The sequence below is a fragment of the Notechis scutatus genome, chromosome 1 (genome assembly GCF_049901735.1).
Source record: "Notechis scutatus isolate UNSWTSFEM ecotype Mainland chromosome 1, rNotScu1.2, whole genome shotgun sequence".
NCBI classification, from domain to species: domain Eukaryota; kingdom Metazoa; phylum Chordata; class Lepidosauria; order Squamata; family Elapidae; genus Notechis; species Notechis scutatus.
The window spans coordinates 231,276,803-231,300,697 of NC_142009.1; the positions used below are offsets into that span (position 1 = coordinate 231,276,803).

At 40.4% G+C, this 23,895-nt stretch overlaps 1 protein-coding gene across 2 annotated transcripts in view; it reads right to left on the reverse strand.

The window, feature by feature from the left end:
* Nucleotides 1-23,367, reverse strand: part of VWCE (von Willebrand factor C and EGF domains) — a 34,973-nt gene extending 11,606 nt beyond the window's left edge. The window contains exons 1-13 of one of the 2 annotated variants that reach the window (XM_087950607.1): nucleotides 22,972-23,367; nucleotides 19,913-20,007; nucleotides 19,260-19,349; nucleotides 17,645-17,773; nucleotides 16,121-16,237; nucleotides 15,883-15,999; nucleotides 13,326-13,454; nucleotides 11,263-11,690; nucleotides 11,088-11,181; nucleotides 9,635-9,717; nucleotides 8,277-8,364; nucleotides 4,819-4,904; nucleotides 2,815-2,932 (exon numbers count right to left, since the gene is read on the reverse strand). In XM_087950607.1, coding sequence (XP_087806733.1) covers nucleotides 2,815-2,932; nucleotides 4,819-4,904; nucleotides 8,277-8,364; nucleotides 9,635-9,717; nucleotides 11,088-11,181; nucleotides 11,263-11,690; nucleotides 13,326-13,454; nucleotides 15,883-15,999; nucleotides 16,121-16,237; nucleotides 17,645-17,773; nucleotides 19,260-19,349; nucleotides 19,913-20,007; nucleotides 22,972-23,081 — 1,684 coding nt within the window. In that variant the 5' untranslated portion in view covers nucleotides 23,082-23,367. Of the gene's footprint in view, nucleotides 1-2,814; nucleotides 2,933-4,818; nucleotides 4,905-8,276; nucleotides 8,365-9,634; nucleotides 9,718-11,087; nucleotides 11,182-11,262; nucleotides 11,691-13,325; nucleotides 13,455-15,882; nucleotides 16,000-16,120; nucleotides 16,238-17,644; nucleotides 17,774-19,259; nucleotides 19,350-19,912; nucleotides 20,008-22,971 lie in introns of those variants that run through there. The other variant, XM_087950608.1, reaches the window with a different exon arrangement.
* Nucleotides 23,368-23,895: the final 528 nt, after the last annotated feature.

Below are 23,895 nucleotides of genomic sequence, written 5' to 3' on the forward strand. Positions count from 1 at the left end.
ATATTTAACAAAATTCCTGAAAAGTATGACTTTCTGAATGATACCTTCTAGAAGAGGAAAAAAGCGGCAGTTTGATGGTGCTGAAAGGAAAGCTTACCCTCTTTTCCTACGGAATAAATAAGTGAATATTAAGAAACCTATTTTTTTAGGTGAAAACTGGCTTTAAGCGATGAGTGGGAAGAGAGAGGACTAAAAAAAATAATATTTGTATGCTAAGATTGTTGGAGGAGATGCCTTAAGGATTTGAAGACTAAAATATATTGCAATAAGACTTTAAGAAACAGATTTGGACTTTCTTTGTTTCTGATTGATACTACCCCAGAAGGAGAAAGTGAGAACTCTGCCTTGGTTTGGACTGATTGATAACTTTGGGACTGTTTTATTTTTTCTTTGGAATATTCTGGTTGTTGTAAGAAGAAAGAAGGGGAAAAGAAAAGAAAAGATTTATAATGGCTCCTTCTATTGAGGAACTGAGAAAAGATTATGAACAAGCAAAAAAAAATGGTAAAGCTGGTTTGAAAGAAGCCTTCCTTTTTTTAGAAATGGCGCTTATTAACTATCAACAAACATTACAACAGATGAAAACAGCAGAAGAAGAAGAAGGAAAGGAAGCCATTTTTAATAAATCTCAGAAATCGACCAAGAAAGAAGTAAGAGGGAAAGGAAGAGAAATTAAGGACTTAAGATTTAAAAAAACACTTAAGAAAGGGAAAAATAAGGTGCAAAATCAATATAATGATAGTAAACAAAAGGGAAAAAGAACACGACAGAGAAGGGAAGCCAGTAAGGCAGAGGCTAGAAGAAGGGGGGGGTAGAAAGGTTTGTTGGGAGAAGAAAGGAAGGGAAAAGGTGGAGAAAAGCTACAAAGTTTTGAAATTAAATGGGAAAAAAGGAATCTTTTTTAGGGATAAAGGATAAAGTATAATTTCTTCAAAAGATTTTGCAAGGTACATAAGATGATATTGTAGTATTGTATTAGAAATAGAAAACTTAAATGGTTTAAGAGTTGATAAGAGATTAAAATGGTGAAATGTTTAATAATGATTGGTTTTAGAATTTAATAATATGAGGGGAGGTTCAGAATATTGAGTTTTAATTAAAGAGTTTAATAAGATTATGGCATTGATGTTATTATAAAATTTCTATTATAGTATTTGTTTTTAATATTCAGATCTATTGTTTAACTATGTATTTAATTATTCTGGATGTACTATTTAGATAGAATGTACCAAGCAAAATCGGATTGGGTATTGGGTGCTATTTTAAAGGTTTATTTGATTAATTTAGGGGGGAGATAGAAAGGCATCATACTCTGATTAGTGATTTCAAGAGAAACTTCTTTTTTTTTTTTTTTAAAGGAACGAGACAAAGGGACAATAAAGAATGGACAAAAGATACAAATATAATGACTCAAATTAAGATGATTAATTAAGATAGAATTAAGAAGAGTGAAATATGTGGAGAAGTTAATATAGAAGACTTAGAATGGTAAATAAAATAAGTAATGATAGGTAAGATGAGCATGAATATAATTGAAGTCCATGAAGAGAGAGATACCTGGGTCCAAGTTGCTTTCCAAAAGATCTTTTTATGTTTTGTGTGTTGTGTGTATATGTTTTTTTTTTTGGGGAGAATTAATAAAACCTTGCAGAAATATAGAATGAGAATAATGGTAACTAAGTCAGAAAGAAAAAGATGAAATAATAATAATGAAATGGAATAAGAGTAAAGAGAAGTAAAGAGAAATTGGATAAGAGGTTTTTGTATGTTTATATGGAAATGGTTTAAAATAGAATTATAGTTTATCTGACTTGTTAAATTTATAATGGAAAAAGGTTTAAACATGTAATGGATAATGATGATTTGTGTGTTTTGAAAAAATTAATAAAACTTGTTTTTTTTAAAAAAAGAATCAAATTCCAAAGCTTTGGTATATAATTTAACATTACATTAACATCTTTATGTATATTAATTAAATACAGGTAGTCCTTGACTTACAACAGTTCGCTTAGTGGCCGTTCAAAGTTACAACAACACTGAAAAAAGTGACATGACATGATTTACATTCGGATGCTTGACAACTGATTCATATATATGAAGGTTGCAGTGTCCTGGAGTCATGTGATCTCCTTTTGCAACTTTCTGACAAGCAAATTCAACAGGGAAGCCAGATTCAATTAATAACCATGTTACTAATTTAATAGCTGCACTGATTCATTTAACAAATATGGAAAGAAAAATCGTAAACGGGGCAAAACTCACTTAACAAATGTCTCACTTAGCAATATAAATTTTGTATACATTATTATTACATTAATACACATTAATATATATTCCCCAAAAGATATAAATGATATTCCATTATTCCATTAATCTTCGCATCATAGATGTATACTGTATGTTCTTGTGTCAACCCTGATGTGAACCTGACTGAGGCCATCTTGGAGGCTTCATGGTTGCCACACAATAGAGGGAGGGGGGAAAATAGTTAATGGGGTATTTTAGCCAAAACAATAAATTTTCCTGTGGGAACCAAAGACATTCTCACAGGTGGCTGGCCAGAAGAGGAGTGAAGTAACCAAGCAACCAGCCAGCAAATGGATTGGACAGCATGATCAGTGACTTGGGGGAAAGGGAAACTTTTACTTTTAATTAGGTGAAAGCCACGGGAACCTTTAGAGTTGGCTTTCACCGGTTGTGCCAATATGATGTATCCAAGAAACTGTTGAGGAATATGCCTGCCTTGGAGTTCTGCTTTCTATGGATGCATTACTTGAATGCTGACATCTTGCAGGCTGGCTGCAGGAGTCTCACCTGTCAAGAGTGCAGTCTTTCGGCAGGTGAAGCAGCACTGTCCTGGAGCCAACAGCCAGTCCTCACGAGGACATCCCGGGGTGGGGCATGGAATGAAGGAGCACTCCACTTCACCTTGCTGAAGAAGAACCAGGTACCATTATTAATGAAAAGGATACAAAGAGGAAGTCACCAAGTCAGGTGCCCACAATTTCTTTTTAACATATATTTTTAATTAGGGAAATCTCTCAAGCTATGCAGAATTTCTCTAATGATTTTCTGGATCTGTTTCAATTTGGCTTCCAACTGGAAACTCACTCGAACTCACATTGTCATGGTGTCGTCACGTGATGTCTTGTGACTTTTTTCCCCTTTTGCTAAAACAAGTGTGGGCATTGCCAGCGTGTGATGCATCCAGCCTGCGGGCCACGAGTTTGACACCCCTGAACTAGAATATACAACTAAGAATTCCAGAGTCACCTTAGTAAGCAATCTACTGTTGGCAGCAGCTGGATGAAACAGGATGCCATCTATTTATTATTTGTCTTATTTGTGTACCATCATTCTTAATACCATTCAGGACTACTTCAGTTATGTACAAGGGTTAGTATTTGTAGAATGCATTCCCACATAACAATATTCTTAGTCCAAATAGCTCCATATTTAGAAAAAGTATTTAAAAATCTCCAGAAATATGCTCTTGGAGTTGTCTCATGTGATTTTAGATGTTATATATTTTTAAACTGAGTTTGACTATATTTATTTATTTATTCATTTGTTTATTTATTTTTGCATTTTTAATTTGTCACTGCTTTCAGTGCTATGACAAAAGAAAGATATGGCATGATTTTTTAAAAATGCTTCAACATTTTCTACCTGGCCCCTTTCTTCTTTGCCACAGAGCATTGGAGGGCTATTAATAAGCTTCCCCTTTGGAGGCCTCATTTAGCCAATTTCACAGTTGACATATAGTTCTGGAATAACAATAAAACTCATGTAATAATTTAAAGTTTCTTCAGTGAATCGGACAAAATGTTTCTCCTTGAACAGATAAGAAAAGTTACAAGGGTTTAAGGACAACCAGAAAGAAAAGATTAAAGTCATCCTTCTAAATAATTGAAATGCATGGTTTCTCAGGTAAAAATGATGTAAAGCATAGACTTAAGCTGCTGCCAATGTTTAGATTTCATCATATGCTTTTCATTGGGAGAGATAAAAATGTAAGCCTATAACAGTGTGTATTTGTGTGCACATAAGAGAAAGAAATCAAGAGAGACTGTGTGTAAACTAAGTGAAAGAAAATTAATATGAACATCCTCTGAGATAAGTAAAAGTACACATGAGAAACTGTAAAAGATGTATAGAGATGTCTGAAATATTGATAGAAATGTAATTGTAAAGAAGATACGTCTTATCATGTTTGGTGGACTTGTGATAAAGAAAGAAATATTGGGGCCAGATTTATATTTTAATTCAGACAATTTTTAAAACAAAATGGAAACCAGAAGTTTTCTTTTTAGGATTATTGGACAAAGAGCTTGAAAAACAATTGGAACTTTGTTATTATATACATTGACTGAAGCGAGAATTTTATATGCACAATAATGGAAAGATATGTCAATTCCCACAATGGAAAAATGAATGGAAAAATTGATGGAGAGAAGGCAAAATTAATTGTTTTAATAAAAGAAAATAATACAGTTTTATTTCTACTTGAAAGCACTTGTGGACTTTATGCTCAAAACAGAAAAAAATGTTTGATTCTGACTTTTGATATTATAGAAATGGCTAGTACTTACTAAACATATTAAATAAAAAAATGAGGTTGTAGCTATATTTTCTATTTTACTGCACTGAAAAAAGATTGGAAGTCACTGCTTTTGTTTCTTTCCCTCTTATCTTGCACATTTTTCCTCTTTCTTTTTCCTCAGTCCATTGTTATCCTTGTTTTTATGTATTTATATTACAATAACTTCATGTTTTTTTAAAAAAAGGAAGATGAGTAAAGGTAGATAAAACACATACCCTGCACACACAGATAGTACAGTTATCACCATCTGGGTTGAACTCGGTCCCTTCTGTGTATATTTGCCCATGGAAATGACATTCTGCTGCAGAGGAAAGCAACAGGTCAGTCCTGCTATAGAAGATTCATTGCAGGAAAGAGTAATATGACACAGGTGATCTTTCCATAGAAAAGAGTGGCATTGTTGACCAGATAAAGGACCAATTAATCTATGGTATCACATTTATAAATGTACAGCTCTAATGATCTTGTCCCACAGCTATATAATTTATACATACTGCACAGACACTTGGATTTTAATTTTCATTTATTCGGCATCCTTGCTAGAAATTCTTCCCCAAGACACCCTGTATAGTATTTATATATATATATATATATATATATATATATATATATATATATATATATATATAGTAAATTTTATTTGAGTTTTCACAACAAGAAAAAAATACAAATAAAACATCTTTTTGAAAGTAGTAATCCCGGGTGTTACATTTCTTCCTACAGACACAAATTCAAGTTCATGCTCATTTTTATATTCTATTCCATATCTTATTACTATTTTACATTTTCTGCATAGCTTCTCCCCTCTTTTAATTTTCTCAATTTTATTTTAATTATCTCATCTCAATTCAAATCATTGTATTTATATTTTTTGTCTGTCCTGTTTCAATTATCTATTATCTTTTCTCATTAAACAAAATTTCTCCTGTAGTTACTGATTGGAGTATGACGCCTTTATATCTTTTAAGTTTATCCATTTAACTCTTATTTAGGCTTCAATATGTTATAACATTCAATATAATACATAACTTCCATTCTGATTCTGCTTGGTACATTCTTAAAATACACCCTATATTCTTAAAAAAAGGAAAAAAATTATAAATGTATATAATTAAAACAACATTCCATTCCAATTCAATTCTATCATTAATATTAATATTCATTAAAGTCTTAACATCTTTAACATTACTTTTCAATTAAATATCATACTTCTATGGGAACAATTATAAGCTTTCCATAGTTAATTCCCCCCCCTTCACTTATATTTTATAAAACATTAACTAATTAAAATGTTCCCGTTCCTTCCTAATTCAATTTTCTCATTTATTTTATTTCACTTATTTTATTCACAAACATTTCACTAAATTACACTAACTATTTTATCCCTCATTTTAATCATACGTTGTTTCCAATTTTCTAAAGTTATTTCTATTACTAATATAACAATACAATCTCATCTACCTTTACAGAATCCCTTTTTCAGTTAGATTTTCACACATTATCTCTAAATAGGTCCTGTTTCTCTATATCTTGCTCCGGTCCTTTGTAACTTCTTTTCCTTTCCTTCTTCCCTCTCTTCTTCTTTCTCCCCTTTTTACCCCCTTGTCTCTCTACCTCTATTTCTCTCTTCTGTATTCCCCTTTTCTGTTGCTTTCCAGTATTATACTTATTTTTCGAATTATTTTTCTTTTCTTTGGTTGTTTTTTTAAGTCTTAAATTCTCCATTCTCTTGCCCCCCTTTCCTTTTTCTTCCCCACATAGAATTACTTGTTCATTAAAGATGGCTTCTTCTTTGTCCCAGTCTTCTTGTTTTGCAGACGTTTCTTGTTGTTTCTCATACTTCCAAATCTCCATTTCTAAGAATTGAAAAACGAAGCCAAAAGAACCCTTCCCTTCTTGTGCATCTTCTTTGTACTTTTTAAGTTCCATTTTCAATTCATCCAGAAGTGGTGCCATTGTATAAATTTTTAAACAACCACCCGATTAATTTTAGTCATTCAAATGTAATAACCAAGAATCCAAAGATTACCAAATAATCCAAATACACATAAGCTGTTTCTTTTTTTTTTTCACTTTCTCTTCCTGGGGTTACTGTTTAGTTACAAAGTTTCAGTTAAAATGTATCTTTTAGAAGTCTTGTTGAAGTTTTACTGTAGATTCTTTTTAATTCCTGGCAGTCTCCTCCCTCTTCCAGATCCTGCCCTTATTCTTTTTCTCTCCCTTCCTGCTTCTGGAAAAAAAATGTAGTGTCCAGAAATCTTTATTATCCCTTTGACATTTTGTTTTATTTTCAGCTTAATTGCCTATTGATGTCAAAGCGGATTTTTCTGATTTCTTATTTAAGTCTCTTAGTTGTCAGTATAAGGAAGGAGAGAGAAGAAGAAGAAAAAACAAACCTTTCCCTTTTCACTTTCCTTCGCTGCTTCAGACTCTTCTTTGGGAGCGATGTTATTTTTTTGTAAGTTTAAATTCCAGGGTACCTTAGTTGTTGCTTTTACAAGTTGTTGCTTTTACCTGGTCAGCCAAAACTTTCACATCTTATCTTTCTCCTGCACATTCTTTTCCGGTCAAGTTCTTCTTTGTGGTGGCCATTTCTGACCACCGCTGCAACTGCCTTCGGGAAAGGGAGTAATGGCCAGCTGAGGAGGAGAGATGCGGCTCTCCTCAACCCTGCTGGTGGTCTCCCCCCTCTTCACCACCTCTATGGGGTGGCTTAGCCCCGAAACCAGCCGGCTTGGGGCACTCCAGCGGCGAGCCCAGACCAAAACCACGCATGATCGCGGATTTCTGTCTGTCGCCGAAGAGACTTCAAACCAGAAGCCAAATATATTTATTTTTTTCACAGCAGAAAAAGATCTTTCATTTACTTATTCTATGCTATCCAACCAATGTTCCGTTCATTGCCTTAATCCTTACTTCAGCTGAATGTAGTAAATTGCCTTGGAAGTTTTTAAAACTGAAAAGCAGCATAGAATTTAGATGTAGGCTCTTTTCATTTATTGCCCTCCTGGTCAGTAGATTTGTAGAAAATGTTTTGCTTTCCTTACATCATGTAATAGAGTTCTCCCTGCATACAATATGACTAAAAGTTATTTTATTCATGGTTCCTTCCACTAAGAACACTAGAACTAGGACCAAACTTCTGACCTTGTACTTACTTTCTATGTGCAGGTTATTCTCCACCACTACCACAACCAAATCACGACATAATCACTTACTCCCTATTTGCATGTGAAGAGGACAGTTGTACTTCAGATAATTATATTTACTTGATATTTCCATTATTTATTGTTTTATTTATTTATCACTTTTTTGAGGAAAAAAAATTCCATTTCACTTATAGAGGAAAGCACTTGAAAAGTCTTTATACTATGAATCCTAGCATCACCTACTCATAGGATATCCTACTTGTTTGGATTAAATCTTTCTAAGAATGACTTCCAGGGGTGGGATTCAGCCAGTTTGCACCAGTTCAGGAGAACCGGTTGCTAACTTTCTGAGCAGTTTGGTGAACTGGTTGTTGGAAGAAATCATTAGGGCAGAAAACCAGTTGTTAAATTATTTGAATCCCACCACTGATGACTTCCCACCATTTCCACCCTTCTTGCTTTACACTGTCTCTAAAAAACAAGATGTCTTCATGGCAATAATTAAGTAATTGAGAGACATCTACCTGGCTGGCAAGGACAACAATCAGTCTGAGCAGAACTGGGACATGGACTGGGTGTACATTCTGGAGAAATACAGGAAATGTTTCCTGCCTGGAATGAAAAACAAACATTAAAATGCAGTTTGTTTGATTTTTCATTTTCTGCAATGCAGTTTCAGCCTAATGTCATATCTGGATTATATTTGTGAATGTGTACCATAAACTTGTGGCATCAAGATAATTTAGATTTCAGCCACTATAATTTCTAGGCAACAAGATAAGAAAAAACTGTGACAAAGAATGAATGGATTGTTGTGAACATAATTCTTCTCTTCCCAAATACTCACACCCATTGTTTCCATTAAATTCCAAATTCTCCTCACTCTGGACCACCTCAGTGCATTTTGCCACCTCAGATAAACAGTACATGCTCTACGTCAAGTGTTTAGTACCAAGACCACCAACACTATTTTCAGCTTTGAGACAGAGACATCCTACAAGCTTCTCTTTGGCAATCAATACAAAATCAATTAAATTAACACTGGAGAATATGCTCTCCTTTTGTGACACCTACTGCCTAACAGTAGGATTAGTATTGCTCCTAGCCATGATGTGGCTGGTAAAGAGTCTCAGTGCATCTCACCTATAAAATTGCCCCTTGGAAAAACTCTGCTCACCCAATCAATTCTATGCACTCTTCCTGGATAGCAGACTTCAACCACTGGAGACAGGCATCCCAGTGGTTATGTGGATAAGAGTGCTAACAATGAAGGCTGAAAAGGAAGAGAGTACAGCTTGTAGTGAGGGGTTTGTAAGGGCCATGGGAGAAGGATAGTAACACACTATATCCTGCTCCTGCCTATGGGATCCTTGTACAAGTTTAAAATCAAAGGGAACCCTCCTTGCATCTTACTTGAACCCTCTGAACAGTCAGGTTCAGAAAAGGCATTTGGGTGGCATGAAAGCAACATGAAAATGCAAGTTTGATAGAAACTAGAAAGCATTTTGTCTTTCACTATAGTATTGTTCTCCCCTCTTTCTGTACTTTTTTAAATTTTTTGGCATCTTTGACAAATAGTTGAAAATCAGTGACCCAAGATATGGCTACATTATAAAATCATGTGGGTCTGAAACTTCATGTTAAATTGGATAATAATTTGCACTCTAAAGTAAAACGGAGGAGGGGGGAGGAGGAGGAGGAAGAGGAGGAATAATTCCATTTCTTAATTCGACACTGCTTTCTGAGCTATTGCCCATCAAAACATTTACAGGTTTCAATACAATGTTGTTAGATGGCTCCTAGCAGCTGAAGATACCAGTGTTAGCAAGTATTAATTTATATGTCCTCAAAGAAATACCAGCCCCAACTCCCTGAGGCTCACCAGGCAGACACAGACTGTGCAGTTCTCCTCAGAGAGAGAGAATACGTCCCCTTCAACTCTGGACATCCCATAATAGAAACAGCCTGTAGGAAACAGGAATGAGAAGATTCTTCTCTGAAGGGACAAGAACTAAGGGAAATAGGCCCCATTATACTTTTTCTTAACTGGGAAAATTTACAGCTATTTTTGCTTAGGTTAAAGTAAGTCTAGGTTAAGGAATATCTGTAGGTACCAGGATATGGTACTCCATCTGTGGTACTCCATCTGATGTCCATAATGATTGAGAGCTATAGCAACATTGTGGTTGGATTTAGTTCAGCTCAATTCACCCTTAGCCACAGAAATTAACTAGTGTTTTTGGGCCAGTTTCTCTCTCAGCTCAACCTGCCTCACAGGATTCTTTTTGTGGGGAAAAATAGATGAAGGGAATGCTATGTACGCTGCCTTGAGCTCCTGAAGAAAGGTGGGATATCAATCTAATTAAGAAATAAATTCACTACATTAGAAATGGCTGAAATTGCCAAACCTTACAAGGTTCAAACAATACTAGAATCAACTGATATTACTGAAATCTTTTAAGACCCAAAAATCTCATGATATTTTGACCAATTAAACTTTTTAATTTTAAAATTGGTGGGACCATGCCATTTTTTTAAGCTGTCAATTAAAAGTGGTCTAAAAAAACTGTCCTACAATTTGCTAACTGTACACAGAATGTTGCATAGCTGGATACCAGAAGTCAAGCTTGACTCACGTGAACATTTACCTTCTACACAAAATATCAGGTTGCCCAAGACATGGCACCTGTGTGAATAAAGATGCATCAACCTTCTGCCCAGCTTTCAGATGCCCTAGTGAATGAGGTGAACCACAAAGTATGACAAGTCAGGAAACTTAGACCAAGTTTTATATAAGTCCCAAGAAACAAAAATGTTAATAAAAATAGGAATGGGGACTTACCAAGCTAAGAAATTAGGGACTGCTTCTGATCTATTGAGGGGGAAGGGGGTATATGGTGAAAATCCTCCATGGCTAGAACAAGGGAAGGCCCGCATGATCCAATCTGACACAAGCATATAGAGCCGTGATGGCTAACCTTTACATCGTGTGCCAAAAGTGTGTGAGCACATGCATGTGCAGGCGTGTGCCTGCACCCATAATGCAATGCACACGTGACCCCCCACCCCTGCGCATGCACGCGCTACCCCCAGCGCACACTGTGTGCCTATGCACATGCGCATGAGACCCCTGCGTGCCCCTGCCCCCCATGCATGCGCTGCAGATACCCAACAATCAGCTGGCTGGCGGGAGGAACACGCGCATGTGCAGTGGATCTGTTCCGAGCGACGGCTCGCAAGCCGGCAGAAATGGCTCTGCGTGCCACTTCCAGCACGCGTGCCATAGGTTCGCCATCACAGTTATAGAACCTTGATCTGATGGGTGCTTCTCTCACCTGTGCAGGCAGGACAGCATTCTCCCTGGGCTGGGGGAATTGGGTGAGAGCAGGAAACGTCACATGTCACTGTTTGACAAAACACTTGTCCACCCTGAAATAAGACAATACAGACAGTACCAACATAATACTTGAAGTTGGAGGGTAAGATAAGAACTCAAAATATGCCATGTACCTCGCAGGAGCAATTCAGACATGGTGGCTCTGTCCAGGAGCTGTTATCTTCACGAAGAACTCCTCCATGCCAGCAGACAGATGGAATTGAGGGAGTCAAAAGGCTTGTGGGAATGGATGGGCTAAACGTCTTTGGTAACACTGGTGACAGAGGACTTGCTGGCAGAGAAGGCTTGGCAGTAGAGGTACCAAAAGATGAGGTGTGGGGAGGGGATGAGGAGGTGGGAGAAGCTGTTGATAGAAGCACAGAGAGAATGGGAATGAGCGGAAAAGGAAATGGGGTTCCAGGTACACTTGAAGGAGCAAGTGCTGGGGAACCCCTGGGGGGCAAGACAGGCCCTATGGATTCTGGAGAAAGGCGTAGGAGAGTCTGCGGCTGCTGAAGAGACTGCAAAATGGGAGAAGGGGCCAGGCTGGACTTTGAGAAACCTGTGAGGCAGGAGGGAGGAACAGGGAAGAGAGAGAAAGAGAGAAATTGTCTTGTGGTAAACCAGGCAGTAAGCATGACTAGATAAACTAATTCTACTTTATTGTAAGGCTACATTAACAGAATCTTGCTTATTCTGAAGTACAGACTTACTTCCACTACTTTTAACTGCCCAAACAATTAAAGCAGATCCTTCCTAAGTTACTTCTTTTGACTGTTAATCCATAGCGGGCTCTTCCCTTGCTTGTCTAATTGCTTCTAGGTAGCATATCTTCCCTTCATTTCCCAAGGTCATTCACACACTCCATTACAGAAATGGCCAATTATATTCAGAAATCCTCCCCACCTCCCCACCCCACACTTTGCCCAAAATACACAGCTTCCAAATCACTGTTGGGAAGATATTTCTACTCCATCAATAAGAGTTTTTACACTGTGCTCTCAATTGTGCCTTTTACCTAGCTTTTGACTCCAATCTTATCTAATTACAAAAACAGAGGCTTTTAAAAACCCTTTTTAATGGAACCCAAAAGGGTTGCTAAATTCTGTATCTCTAGAGTAAACGAAATCCCATTTTGAAAAAAATGAGAGCATCTGTCAAAACAAACTGCTTATGGGGCAGATAGAATATTGAGTAGAGATTACTAATTTCTGTTTATCTGCTAAAAAGTTCATATTAAAAACATCATTTAAGAGACACTCAGAGAAAAAAGATGCTTTTGAAAGATGCAGACAAAAAGCTTCTTTTTATTTTAAAAATCAAGTGCATAGAGTGAAAATATGTATTGCAAAATTATACTTTAGGGAAAATTATGTAACAAACCAAGTCAGATAAATTTGTATTAAAATGTTTCTTGGAAATGATTATCAATGTAATATGAACTAAGGGTGATTGCATACAACACTCTACATGACAAAATATACTATTTAAAACTGCTGCAAGTTATTTTACAGAACTTTTAAAGCACATTTTAAAAAATCCTGGAAGATGGAATGTTCCTGCCTGCTTGCCTACCTGCCTACTTTCCTATTTAGAAAAATAAATCTCTGCCCCCAGAAAGTGATCTGGTGAGCTCCACATGCTGAGGGAAGATAACTTAACCCAACAGACTGAGAACCCTATTTCAATAGCCTCTTTGAACTGATCTTGGTTTTTTTGAGTTGGACAAGAACCAGTAGGCATAACTAAGACCATTGGGGATCCCAACAAGAAGAAAGGAGATGAATTTTGATTGATAGTTGTCATACTGTAGTTCTGTTCCATAGGAACAATACATTTGGCAAAAGCACTATCACTGGTGAAACTCAACAGGACATAGATGAGATGAGCAAGAAAGTGGAAATAGCATGCTAACTGAGATTTCTAGAGGAACAAATGGAGTCACCATCCTAGGCAGTTTACAGCAGCAAGCCAGTCTCTGCTGGGCTAAATCACTTTGGCTTACTAAACATATGTGGACTGGATTTACACATGTTCAAACATCTCCTTGTTCTCCCATTGCTCACATACATATTCCCATAGTCTCAGGACTTTTCTAGTTGATCAGTTTTTACCACAATAAACAAATAATTGATGCAATGCAATGCAAAGGATCAAGAAGGCTTTCTTGTAGGTTGAACTATATGGCAGTCCTTACCTTCACAAGACAATCTGTCCACACTGAGTCGGTAGCCTGGATGACAGCTGCACATAAAACTCCCCAGAGTATTGTGGCAGGAGTGTTGGCAGGTTCGCTTCTCACTGGGTCGGCGGCATTCATTCACATCTGCACCAGACAGACAGGGCATCACAGGCTTACAGCACAGCTAGACCAGATCAACCTTGTAGCTGTGCAGATATGCTTGTTGCTTAGCCATAAAGGGCTAGAAAGTATAATATATACATACAAACTATGCAACAGATAGCATATAGATAAGGAATAACTGGCTCTCTTTTAATTTTCTTAATTTTCCTTAGGAATGGGAAATTAATCTTCTGTGAACTTACAGTGCTTTGTATCATTTGCTTAAATCACTGTAGAAGCAGAACAACAAAGGTTCAACAAATGTGGTGGTGGGAGGGGAGAGAAAGGCTCTGTGTTGATATCAAAGGAGAGAGTGTGGGTTGAAGACATGCTTTTGTGCAAATGCTTGGAAAGCAAAAGAAAAGACCAGGGATAAGAAGGGAGAGCAAACTCTAAAAGGAAAAAGCAGCCATTGGCAAGCTGGCCCACAAAGAACCAATCTGCTCCTGCAGTAACCTTAGCTCAGCAGTAAGGCAGCCCTGTGATCCACCCACTGAAATCCAACCTGGAATATTTAAAATCAGCTTCAGAGACAGTCAGGATCAGAATAAAAGAAGGGAAAAATAGGCTGCCATAGGAAACTGCTCAACCACATTGTGGTAGCCAAAATCTGGGTCACCTAAAGCAACCAAAATCACTTTGAAGGTACAACATCATTTTATTAGCATGCAAACAATAAAACAGGCTTCCAGCAAAGCACTAGTAGCTTGCTGGACAGACCAGAGCAAAGCAAAATCAGACATGATGTACTCTAGGGCAGGGGTCCTCAACCACCGGGCCGCTGGACCGGTACCGGGCCGTGGAGCACTCTGTACCGGGCAAAAGGGAAAAATTTTTTTAAAAATGGCGGATTTCTTCGCCTTGGTGAATGCTGCTGGGATCGGGATCAAGGACACAAATGAAAGAAGGGGAGGGAGGAAGCAACCGAAGCCTGTCCTGCTCTCTGGCTCAGCGGCTTCGGTTTCCTCCCGCCTCTCAGTCGCTCTCTCGCTGCACCAGCCCAGGAAGAAACTGCTTCAAAGAAGCCGGGGTGGCTTTTCCTGTCGCCGCAGCTCCTCCGGCGCCCGGTCACCCCCACCCGCCCGCCCGCGCGGTTCAATTCAGTGCCCGTTCTGCCTGCCTGCCTGCCTTCGTTAATGGTTGATTCGAACAGCTTCGGCTGAGTAAAAGAGGCGAATAGTTATTATTCTCAGCCGAAGCTGCTCCCAAACAACCAGAAACTAAGGCAGGCAGGCAGGCAGGCAGAACGGAGCACTGGGTTGAACTGCGGGCGGGCAGGGTGGGGTGGGGTGAACCGGCACTTCGGAGGAGCTGCGGCGACAGGAAAAGCCACACCCCCCGCTTCTTTGAAGCAGTTTCTTCCTGGACTGGTGGAGCAGCGAGAGAGCGACTGAGAGAGAAACGAGGCGGGAGGAAACCGAAGCCTCCCCCTCCGGTCCTTGAAAAAGTGTTTCTGCTTGAAACCGGTCCCTAGTACAAAAAGGTTGGGGACCACTGCTAGGGAGTCTAGGTCTACTACATTGCAAAGAAAAGAAAAGTCAGACACAGTAGAAATTGCAGCATGCCATTGAAAAATATTTTGATAAGCCCATCTGAGTGACTTTAATAGTTAGTATTTGTTTGTTTTATCAAATTTCTGTACTGGCCATATCACCTAAGTCTCTCTATATTCCTTCCTACTAGGTCAGAATGCTGTGCTATTTCAGAGCTATGGTCAGTGAATAGAAACAGGTTGGCTGCAAGTCCTTGACTGATTATTTTCCATGTCATCACTCAGGACCAATTCAGCTTGCTATTAATATTTTCTTATAAAGACACCTTAAAGAAAATGTCATGGAGGTTTTCAGTCATCCAGGTCATGGTTATCCCAAAAGTTACTTTTTTCATGCAGCAACTGGAGTTTTTTTGAACATCTTCAAGAAAAATCAAGAAAGTCTGCTTGCTGTTTAAGCAGTAAGTGTAGGGAGGGTACCTTGTACCATCACAATATTGAACAGGAAAACTTTTCCATCATTATTTCTCAATGTGAGAAAATTTATCTGCTAAACCTAGATATGTGATACTGTCAGGTCTGATACAAAGAACAAAGAACTCAAAGAAACTAATCAGCTCTTTTTAAATGTGCAGTTTTAGAAGCCCAAATAGTCTTGTCACTTTGATTTGTAGCTGCAAACCATACTGCAGCCTTCTGGAGTCTCAGTCAAACAGGCTGTTCCTCAAAACTAAAGCAGTGATGATAACATACCTGCCTGGACCTCATTTTTGAAATGAAATAAATCCTTCAAATCATTCAGTTCCAATTTGTTCTCCAAAAAGCTATAGCTGCCACAGACCTTTTAGGCTAGGGTAAACCACTGGCCTTAGAAGAAAGGTATCTGCTGGATACTCTAACAAAAGCAGAATCACTCACCCACACATGAATGTTGGTTGCCGTGAAGGTAGAATCCAGGATGGCAGGAACATTGATAGCTGCCGATGCTGTTTTGGCAGTGCTGCTGGCAAGGAGTTGTTAGGCACTCGTCAGTATCTGGGAGCAAGATGGTTAACACTGTTGGCCCATGACAATCTATCCTACCAACGTTCCTTCTGCAATTTTTTTTAAAAAACTTCATCCAGACCTCCCTTCCTGCAATTCCAGTCTGACCCACCTTGACAACTGTGCCGGTCAGTGGCGAGTTGCATCCCTGGGCCACATTCACACACAAAGCCCCCTTCTGTGTTCACACAAAGCCCCTCGCAGGAAGCACTCAGGCATTCATCAATATCTGCAGAAAAGATATCGTGGGTCAGCAAATATGAAGACAGGATAAGTGACCAGCTGTACCAAAAGACAAAAATGGAGGGCTAAATGATCATAGTTGAAGAATAAGACATCTCACAGGTAGAATGACAGCAATGCATATAAAGACATCCCCCCCATTCCTTCCCTGGTATGGGGTGGGGTTTTCCAGAATCAATGGAAAACCTACTATGCATTCATATGGGACAGAGCCAACAACTTAGAGCTGGCAGGATACCATCTGGTGTAAACCAAACTTCCGTGTCAGGTAAAAAAGAGAATACTAGTTCTGCTTATTAAACATAGGTTAGAGCTTTTTTCCAAAGAATACCAAACCCTTATTTTAAAAGACAGCTGTAATGCTCTTTGTAAAGAGTGTTAAAGTCATGCATACAAGCCACCTATGTAGTGGATTGACCAGTGCTGTAGTCTGTGGAAATCAGGCATCCAGTCTCTCCAATAGCACAAATCAAAGTGCCCAAGGAAGACACTACTGAGTGATCAGAAGGTGGACTAGTTATAACAGGTAGTGGGCGGGATGGAGAACTTGAAAAAACATTTCAGAAGAAGGCAGTGCAAATCACTTTCCTAGTGTCATGTCTGTGGTGTTAGCAGTTGAGCTTGACTTGAAGAAGAGATTCCTTTTGCTTTTTGATTTCATTTTGAATCATTTTAGAACACTGAACCTATTACCACACATTTTCCCCTTAGCACAACCTCAATATTATTATTTTGGTCAGTGCCGGTTTAGCATTGAGTTGCTGATGTATTTGTGCATCTGTGTACAGAGAAAGTCTTTCAATGAAAAAGATTTGTAGCACATTTTCTTTTAAAAATGTATTAAATAAACATGTCACTGATCAAATGCCAAACACAGATACATTATCTTTCCCCCAAGTCACAAGTCTTATGCTCAAAAATACATTTCAGGATACCAAAATGCTGGACCAGTCAACATATATTACAATTATTGATCCAGCTTTTTATGAAGGTGCAGACAATTTTTTGGATGAGGGTGACCCCTTTTTGTTTCCTCTCCTTTCCTCCCCACCCCCACCCCTTAGGGAGTGTCTAAATATGGAAGGCTGAAATATGAAAGACTGACTCACATGACATATGATGTTAAGAGAATTGTTAGAACTGAAAATGTTGGACCTTCTGGTGACTTGTTTCTCATTTGGAGGCAAAAACGGGGAAATGATTGCCCATACCAGATTTGGATCTGGGGATGTTCTGGAGCCATAGTTGAGTAGCCAGATGTTGACCAATCTTGCTATAGCTAAAGACCAATGACTTCCTCGGTCTAAAAGTGTAAATATCCCCTGTGACTCTTGTTTTGAAGGTCCATTTCTCCTGACTCCCAGGGAGGGAGTTACCCCGGTTTCTGGCTTACCCACACAACGTACACCATTAGCTGTTTCAGTCATAGAGAATCCCAGAGGGCACACTCTTGCCACCTCCTGGCATCCCCCATGATTGCAGGTGAGGTCACAGCCATATTCCCCACAGGTTCCAGGCAGGTCTGTAAAAAAACAAAATGGGACAGTTTCACAGAGAGATTTCAATTAGGGGAAATCTGTAAGGTAATAAGAATGCAAGGACTGTGAGAAGGGATGAAGCAGAGGAAAACATCCCCCGTTTCACTGCTGCATGAACAGAGATGTCTATTCCAGTATCTTTAGGATGAAAGCAAAACCTGAAATGACTAGAATGATAGCAAGAAGGGTTTTGATAGAAGTTAACGTTTGTAGCTCAAGGTTGGATGAACTATGGGGTCCTTGGTGTTCTCTGAGCTTGGTTGTTTTCTTGCAGACATTTCATTACTAAACTAAGTAACTTGATCAATGTTGATGCTGCATTAATTGACAATGTTACCTTGTTTGGTAATGAAGTGTCTGGAGGAAAAAAAACAAACTCAAAGAGCACCAAGAGAATTTTCTGTTATCCTTTTGCTGATATCTTTTGGTCCTCTGGAGTTTTGCAGCCCAGAACTGGCAGTCTTGGAAAAGATTTTATGGGAAAGGCTCAATGCACTGGCAGAGTTCACAGAAAGGAGAAACCTCCAAGTCCAAGAGCTCCAGCGTCACAGTATTTTCATTCAACTGTTCTTGGGTCTGCTTTTAGTAAAAACAACAAGCACTATTTGGTTGTTAGACTGTTAACTGTAGAACAAAAAAAAAGCCTCCCAAATCAACAACGAGAAGCAAATTGATCACTCGATCAATGGTGAAAAAGAAACCCACTGGTAAGGAAGCAAAAAGCTATGGCTCCAGGGATTTGAAACGGCTAAGTAAAAAGGAAAGAAAGAAAGTCCGGAAGCACGGCCGGAAAACCAACTTTAGGGTCAGACGATTCCAGTTATGATGAGTTTAGTTAAATTATAAGCAGTGGCATTTTTAATCTTTCAAACAAAAGGCAAAAAACTAAAAGACAACTTTATTAAATAAGATAAAAACAATAACCAAAAACAAAGAGCCAATATCTTTAACTAAGAATGAGAGATAAGCAGGGAAAACGAGTGTCCAAGAGGCCATATGGTGTAGAAGAAGCACAGGATCCTTGATAGTCCTACACCATGTCAAGCCAGATAAATGTTCCTCTACACATAGAGCACAACTTTTTCCCAGTCGTTTTGTACTACAGATGATCTCAGAAAACTGTTCCCCATTTCCCAGTTTTTCAGTTCTGTCATATTTGACTTTGCCTAATATAGTTCTACCTTTAGAGAGCTATAATGATAGGAGGAACTGCATCACAGGGTGATTTTGGCTTTGTTATTATGGAAACACGATGAACAACTAAGATATAGAATGGAATAAAAAGTTTCCAATCCTCTCCATAGACTCTCTCAGATTTTAAAATACATCCTAAAGCCACAGATTTTAAAATACATCCTAAAGCCACAAACCGAGTGTCTCATCTTGTGGTACCAGGCAAACCCTCCATAGGTATCATGCATCCTGTTGGTAAATAGTACTATTGACAGCATTTCAGGAAATGCAGCTTACCTTGACAGGTGATACCTTGCCTTCCATCCCGGCATGCACAGAGATTGGGAGCTATGCAGAAGCCACTGCCACAGCCAAAGGAACACAGAGCTAGGAATAGGACCAAGAAAGCATCCATTAGACTTGGCAAGGTGTGTGTGTGTGTGTGTGTGTGTGTGTGTGTGTGTGTGTGAACGCAGTCAGAATGGCTATGGTAAAGGATGCTGGTAGTTATAGTTCAGCAATATCTGGAGGACTGTATTTTCCTAATTCTAAAGTAAACAACACTTCATCAAAAGTAGGTAAGATGTTCATAGAGTAATTGTAAAATTAAAGTTACCAAATGAGTTGGAAGAAGAAAATGCCCTAAAAGCAAACCTATATAAGCTAAGCTTCGGTGCCAAGTACTTTACTGGAGTGCAATCATCTATAGCATAATAGGATGCTGGTCCTACTTGTCTCATAAAGGACAGCTCTGGTCACTGTTCACATCAATTGCAGCACTATCTATTGCTGTTGTTCCCAGTCTGCCTTCCTTTGGACCCCTTGTGTATTCTCTTAAGATGGTAACCCTTGCAACAAAATATTAATGAACATCAGTTTGCTAATTAGGATTAAAAGTAATAATGATGTAGTGCTGGCTGATTCTAGAACCACAGGTTCTAGAAACTTACGCAGTGTGCATTGTCCACTCCCTGGAGATGGTATCCATCCAGGACAGCACCCACTTCCAAAACCAGAGAGACAAATATGTGGTCCAATGCGACGCCTACAATGGAAGAGACAGTTTGAGATCCAATCTCCCTCCCACTCACCCACCCTCCCATTCTTCATTCCTTCCTTCCTTCTCCCTCCCTCCCCTCCTCCCTTCCTTCCCTCTCTTTTTTCCTTTTTGTTTGTACATAGTAATTGAGCATTACATATGCAGGAGATTTAAATACTGTGGATAAATGCAAATTGCAGTCTGACTTGCAACTATTTAAGCCAGACACGGAGCTTCTCTAGCTGGACACATAGTGTTGGCACAAAGCAAAATATAATAGCATGTTGGACCAAAAACCTAATTGATGCTGTGTTCAAGACACAATGAAACTATTTGGATGAAAGGTGCAGTGGGTCAAATTACATAGAAAAGCCATTCTTTCTTGGCAAAAGGGAACACAGACTTGCAGAAGTTATCCATTTAATAGTTTACAGTAGCCAGTATGGTGGCTGTCCAAAACATTTTGGAGAACAAAAGATAATATCCTATCCAGCCTAGTCAGAGGACCACAGTAGCCAAAGCCAGACAAGTGATTTTGACACAAGGGGAATAACATTGTAAGCATCTCTCTTCATCCTTAGTAGTAAGATCTTAAGTAATTAAGAAATTAAACTTCAACGTGCAGGCCAGCCTCACCCTTTTTACTCTGGTTGTTGTGCAAGTGTCTACTCTCTGGGATGATAGAGGATGAGGACAGGGAAAGAGGAGGACAGAAAACCTGGGGGAACAAACAAATCAGTTTTCCAACAAGCATCCCATCTCATCATTTCCTGACTGCATTTGCAGCTTATGGAGGGGCATATATAGGAAAGCAGCTGCTCTTTTGATCATTGTGAAAGGTGCGGAATGCAAGGCGTTATGGTGCCTTGGCTTCAGAGAGAGTAGGAGAAATCCCAAGAGGGAGATAAGGCAGGAATTCTCACCAATACAAAATTTCTTACCCTGCAGCACCAGAATAAATGCTACAAACTGTCTTCACTGAGTTCCCTCTGGAGGAAGAGCTAAGATGGAAGTTAATCTGTTCAATGTTGAAGAGTTGGGGGGAAACTGCCAGCATCGTGGAGATTGGGGCATGTGTTGTTGTTTTTTTAATTGACCTGGGCTGGCATGAGTCCAACAAATGGAGACAGAACAGGGGAGAAGAAGCTCATGAAGTACAGCTGCGCTGTCGGGCAGGATGATGAGCTGACCTGGCTGCTAGCCAGGGCTATTGTAGGGAAATGTTGAGACAGCAGTCCTATTGGTTCAGGCTACTATATAGGTATTGTGGACTAGAGATGGGGGGAAGAGAAACCCCCATATCCTTAATTGCTTGGGTACTGCTGCCAATCTGACTCAAAGTTGGAAGGGAGAGATTACTGAAGAGGAAAGAAAGAGTAAAAAGGGCTGCAAAACAAAGTGCCTGGAGAGAGAAGGTGGAGAGTACATGATACATGAATGTGAGGGGCAGTTGTCAATTCCCAGTAGGAGGGATGGAGGAGAAAAACCTACAGGAGGCTTTCTGGAGGAAAGGAAGGAAAGTGATGACACCCTCATAGATGACCCAAGACAGGGAGGAAAGAGAGGTGATCACTAAGCCCTGGGGGAGAATTAGTCAGAAGACCCTGAAAGAGATTCCCCAATGGAGGGGAAGGTGATCAGCAGTAAATCCAGCACATTCCTTCCCCCCATCCCTTGTTTTTCTGTGCCAATTGCTATCTTTACAATACACCTCCAACTCTAAAAGAACTAAGTTACATTGTGGCAAGTGGGACAGGGACACAGAGGTGTGGATGTTAACTAGAGATGGTCACCGTCTTTGCATAAGATGTGCCAGAGAACAGAGAAGTCACTCAATGAAGCCTAATGGTTATTTTGCTCATTGCACAGGCTCAGTTGGATGATCTTCATGCATAGAATAGTGATGCAACCATGCCCTGTGCTGGGTTCAGGTTGCTCATGAACTATAGAAAAGTGTCCTGGTGGGCTTGCAGGATAAGGTTCTGTTCTCACACAAAAGAAAATGGAGCAGTTTACAAATTGCGTTAATAAAATGGGACAAGACTGTTGAAACAAAAGAGGACTTGGAGTATGCAAGGAAATAAAAGCTACCCACAGACACATGGCATGGATAATTGGAGCAGCAGTTCTTCCTTACACTAAAATATAATAACTAATCATCATCACAACATGAACTGATGCACATCTATGGAAACAAGCTTCCCATTACCACAGATGCACAGAAACATGGGACAAGTTGGCATCTTGAAATCAGGGCATTCAGTGAAGGAAACACACTATTACCCCCTCCATCTTGCTGCCAAGCACAGTCCCTCAGTTGTGGAGCTAACTTTTTTCCTCCTTTTGGCAAACTGGTTTAACTGGACATTCAGTCCTGAATGGCAAGTTTGGACAGCACAATCCTCAACAGCTTGGTCGCCTCCAGGACTCTGCCAAGCTGGAGACAGCATGGCCAGTAGCAAATAGGGAAGGAAGGAAGGAAGGAAGGAAGGAAGGAAGGAAAGAAGGAAGGAAGGAAGGAAGGAAGGAAGGAAGGAAGGAAGGTGGAAAGAAGGAAGGAAGGCGGAAGGGAGGGAGGAAAGAAGGAAGGAAGGTGGAAGGGAAGGAAGGATGGAAGGGAAAGGAAGAGGAAGGAAGGAAGGAAGGAAAGTCAATTCCCACTTCCCCAACCAAGGGCCACCGTCTCCTAGCACGCGCACCAACGCTGCCCCAGAAGGCACCGACTCCCTCCTGCGCCTCCTCCTCCCTCAGCACTCGCCATGGAAAGCGCTGGAAGCGCTCGCTACCCAGCTCGTGTGGTGCGAGGTGGAGGGGGGATGGCGAGGAGGTGTCGTTCTCTCGTTCTCCAGTCAGCCTCAGGGGGATTCAGTGGCGGCGGTGAGGGGGGGAGAGAGGAGTGTGGCTCTACTAGGCTTGTCCCCGTTTGGTGGACGGATATTGGCGGCGGCGGCCAGGGCAGCGGAGGGGTACCTCTCTACGGCGAAGTTGGCAAGCTTCCTCCTTCCCGTGTAGACTCTCCCCAGAGCGCCGTGAAGGAGCACAGCCACCCAAGCAGCCTGGAAGAGCAGCCCGGCCAACATGACAGCGTCTCCCAGTCCGCAGAGATGCTTCGCTCCCTCCAAAGCCTCTTTCCTTTCCCTCCCCGCCCCTCTCCTTCCCCTCAGGCCCCCTACAGCATGGCTTGAACTGTCTGGTCTCTTCCCACCAAAGAGGCGGCCGGGGGCGCTTTCAGGGCAGAGGAGGGGAGCGAGGATCAGCGCTAGCGAGCTGGGGGCAGCGGCGGCGGCGTGGGGAGAAAGCTCCTCCCCACGAGCAGGCTCAGGTTGCGGAGGGGCTCCCCAGGGTTCAGGGTGGAGGGGGGGAAAAGCATTGCCTGTGTTGCGAGGGCGTGCGTGCGTGCGTGTGTACAAAAGAGTACTCGCTTCGCCCCACCCTCCGGGATGTGTGTGTGTGTGTGTGGGGAGAGGCTGAGAGGCGCAGAGCAAAGGAACCGGGGAGGCCCCCGGGCTTTAAAACACAGCAGCATTGTTGCTGCACTAAGAGGAGCCCCCAGCCCACCCCATTTTTTTAAAAAAGAGTCTCCCTTTTCCACATCTGGCTTGTGGAATGTCCCCTCCTCCCCTTTCCCGTCTGGATCGAAGAGGAGCCGCGGCAGATAAAGGCTTCCAAGCGGCTCCGAGGGGGATGAGGACCCGAGGCGCATCCGATGTGAATAGCAGACTGGGCTGCTGCCTCTTGCAATACATTGGGGGCCTTGTTCCAGAGACGAGCTGCAAAGCTGGGGCCGGAAGGGGGAAAGGGGAAAAGCGGGGAGAGAGAAAAAGCAGAAACCATAAAAACCAAAACAAAAACAAAATCGCGCCAGTTGCCCAGCTGTCGTTTCGGATTTTCCAC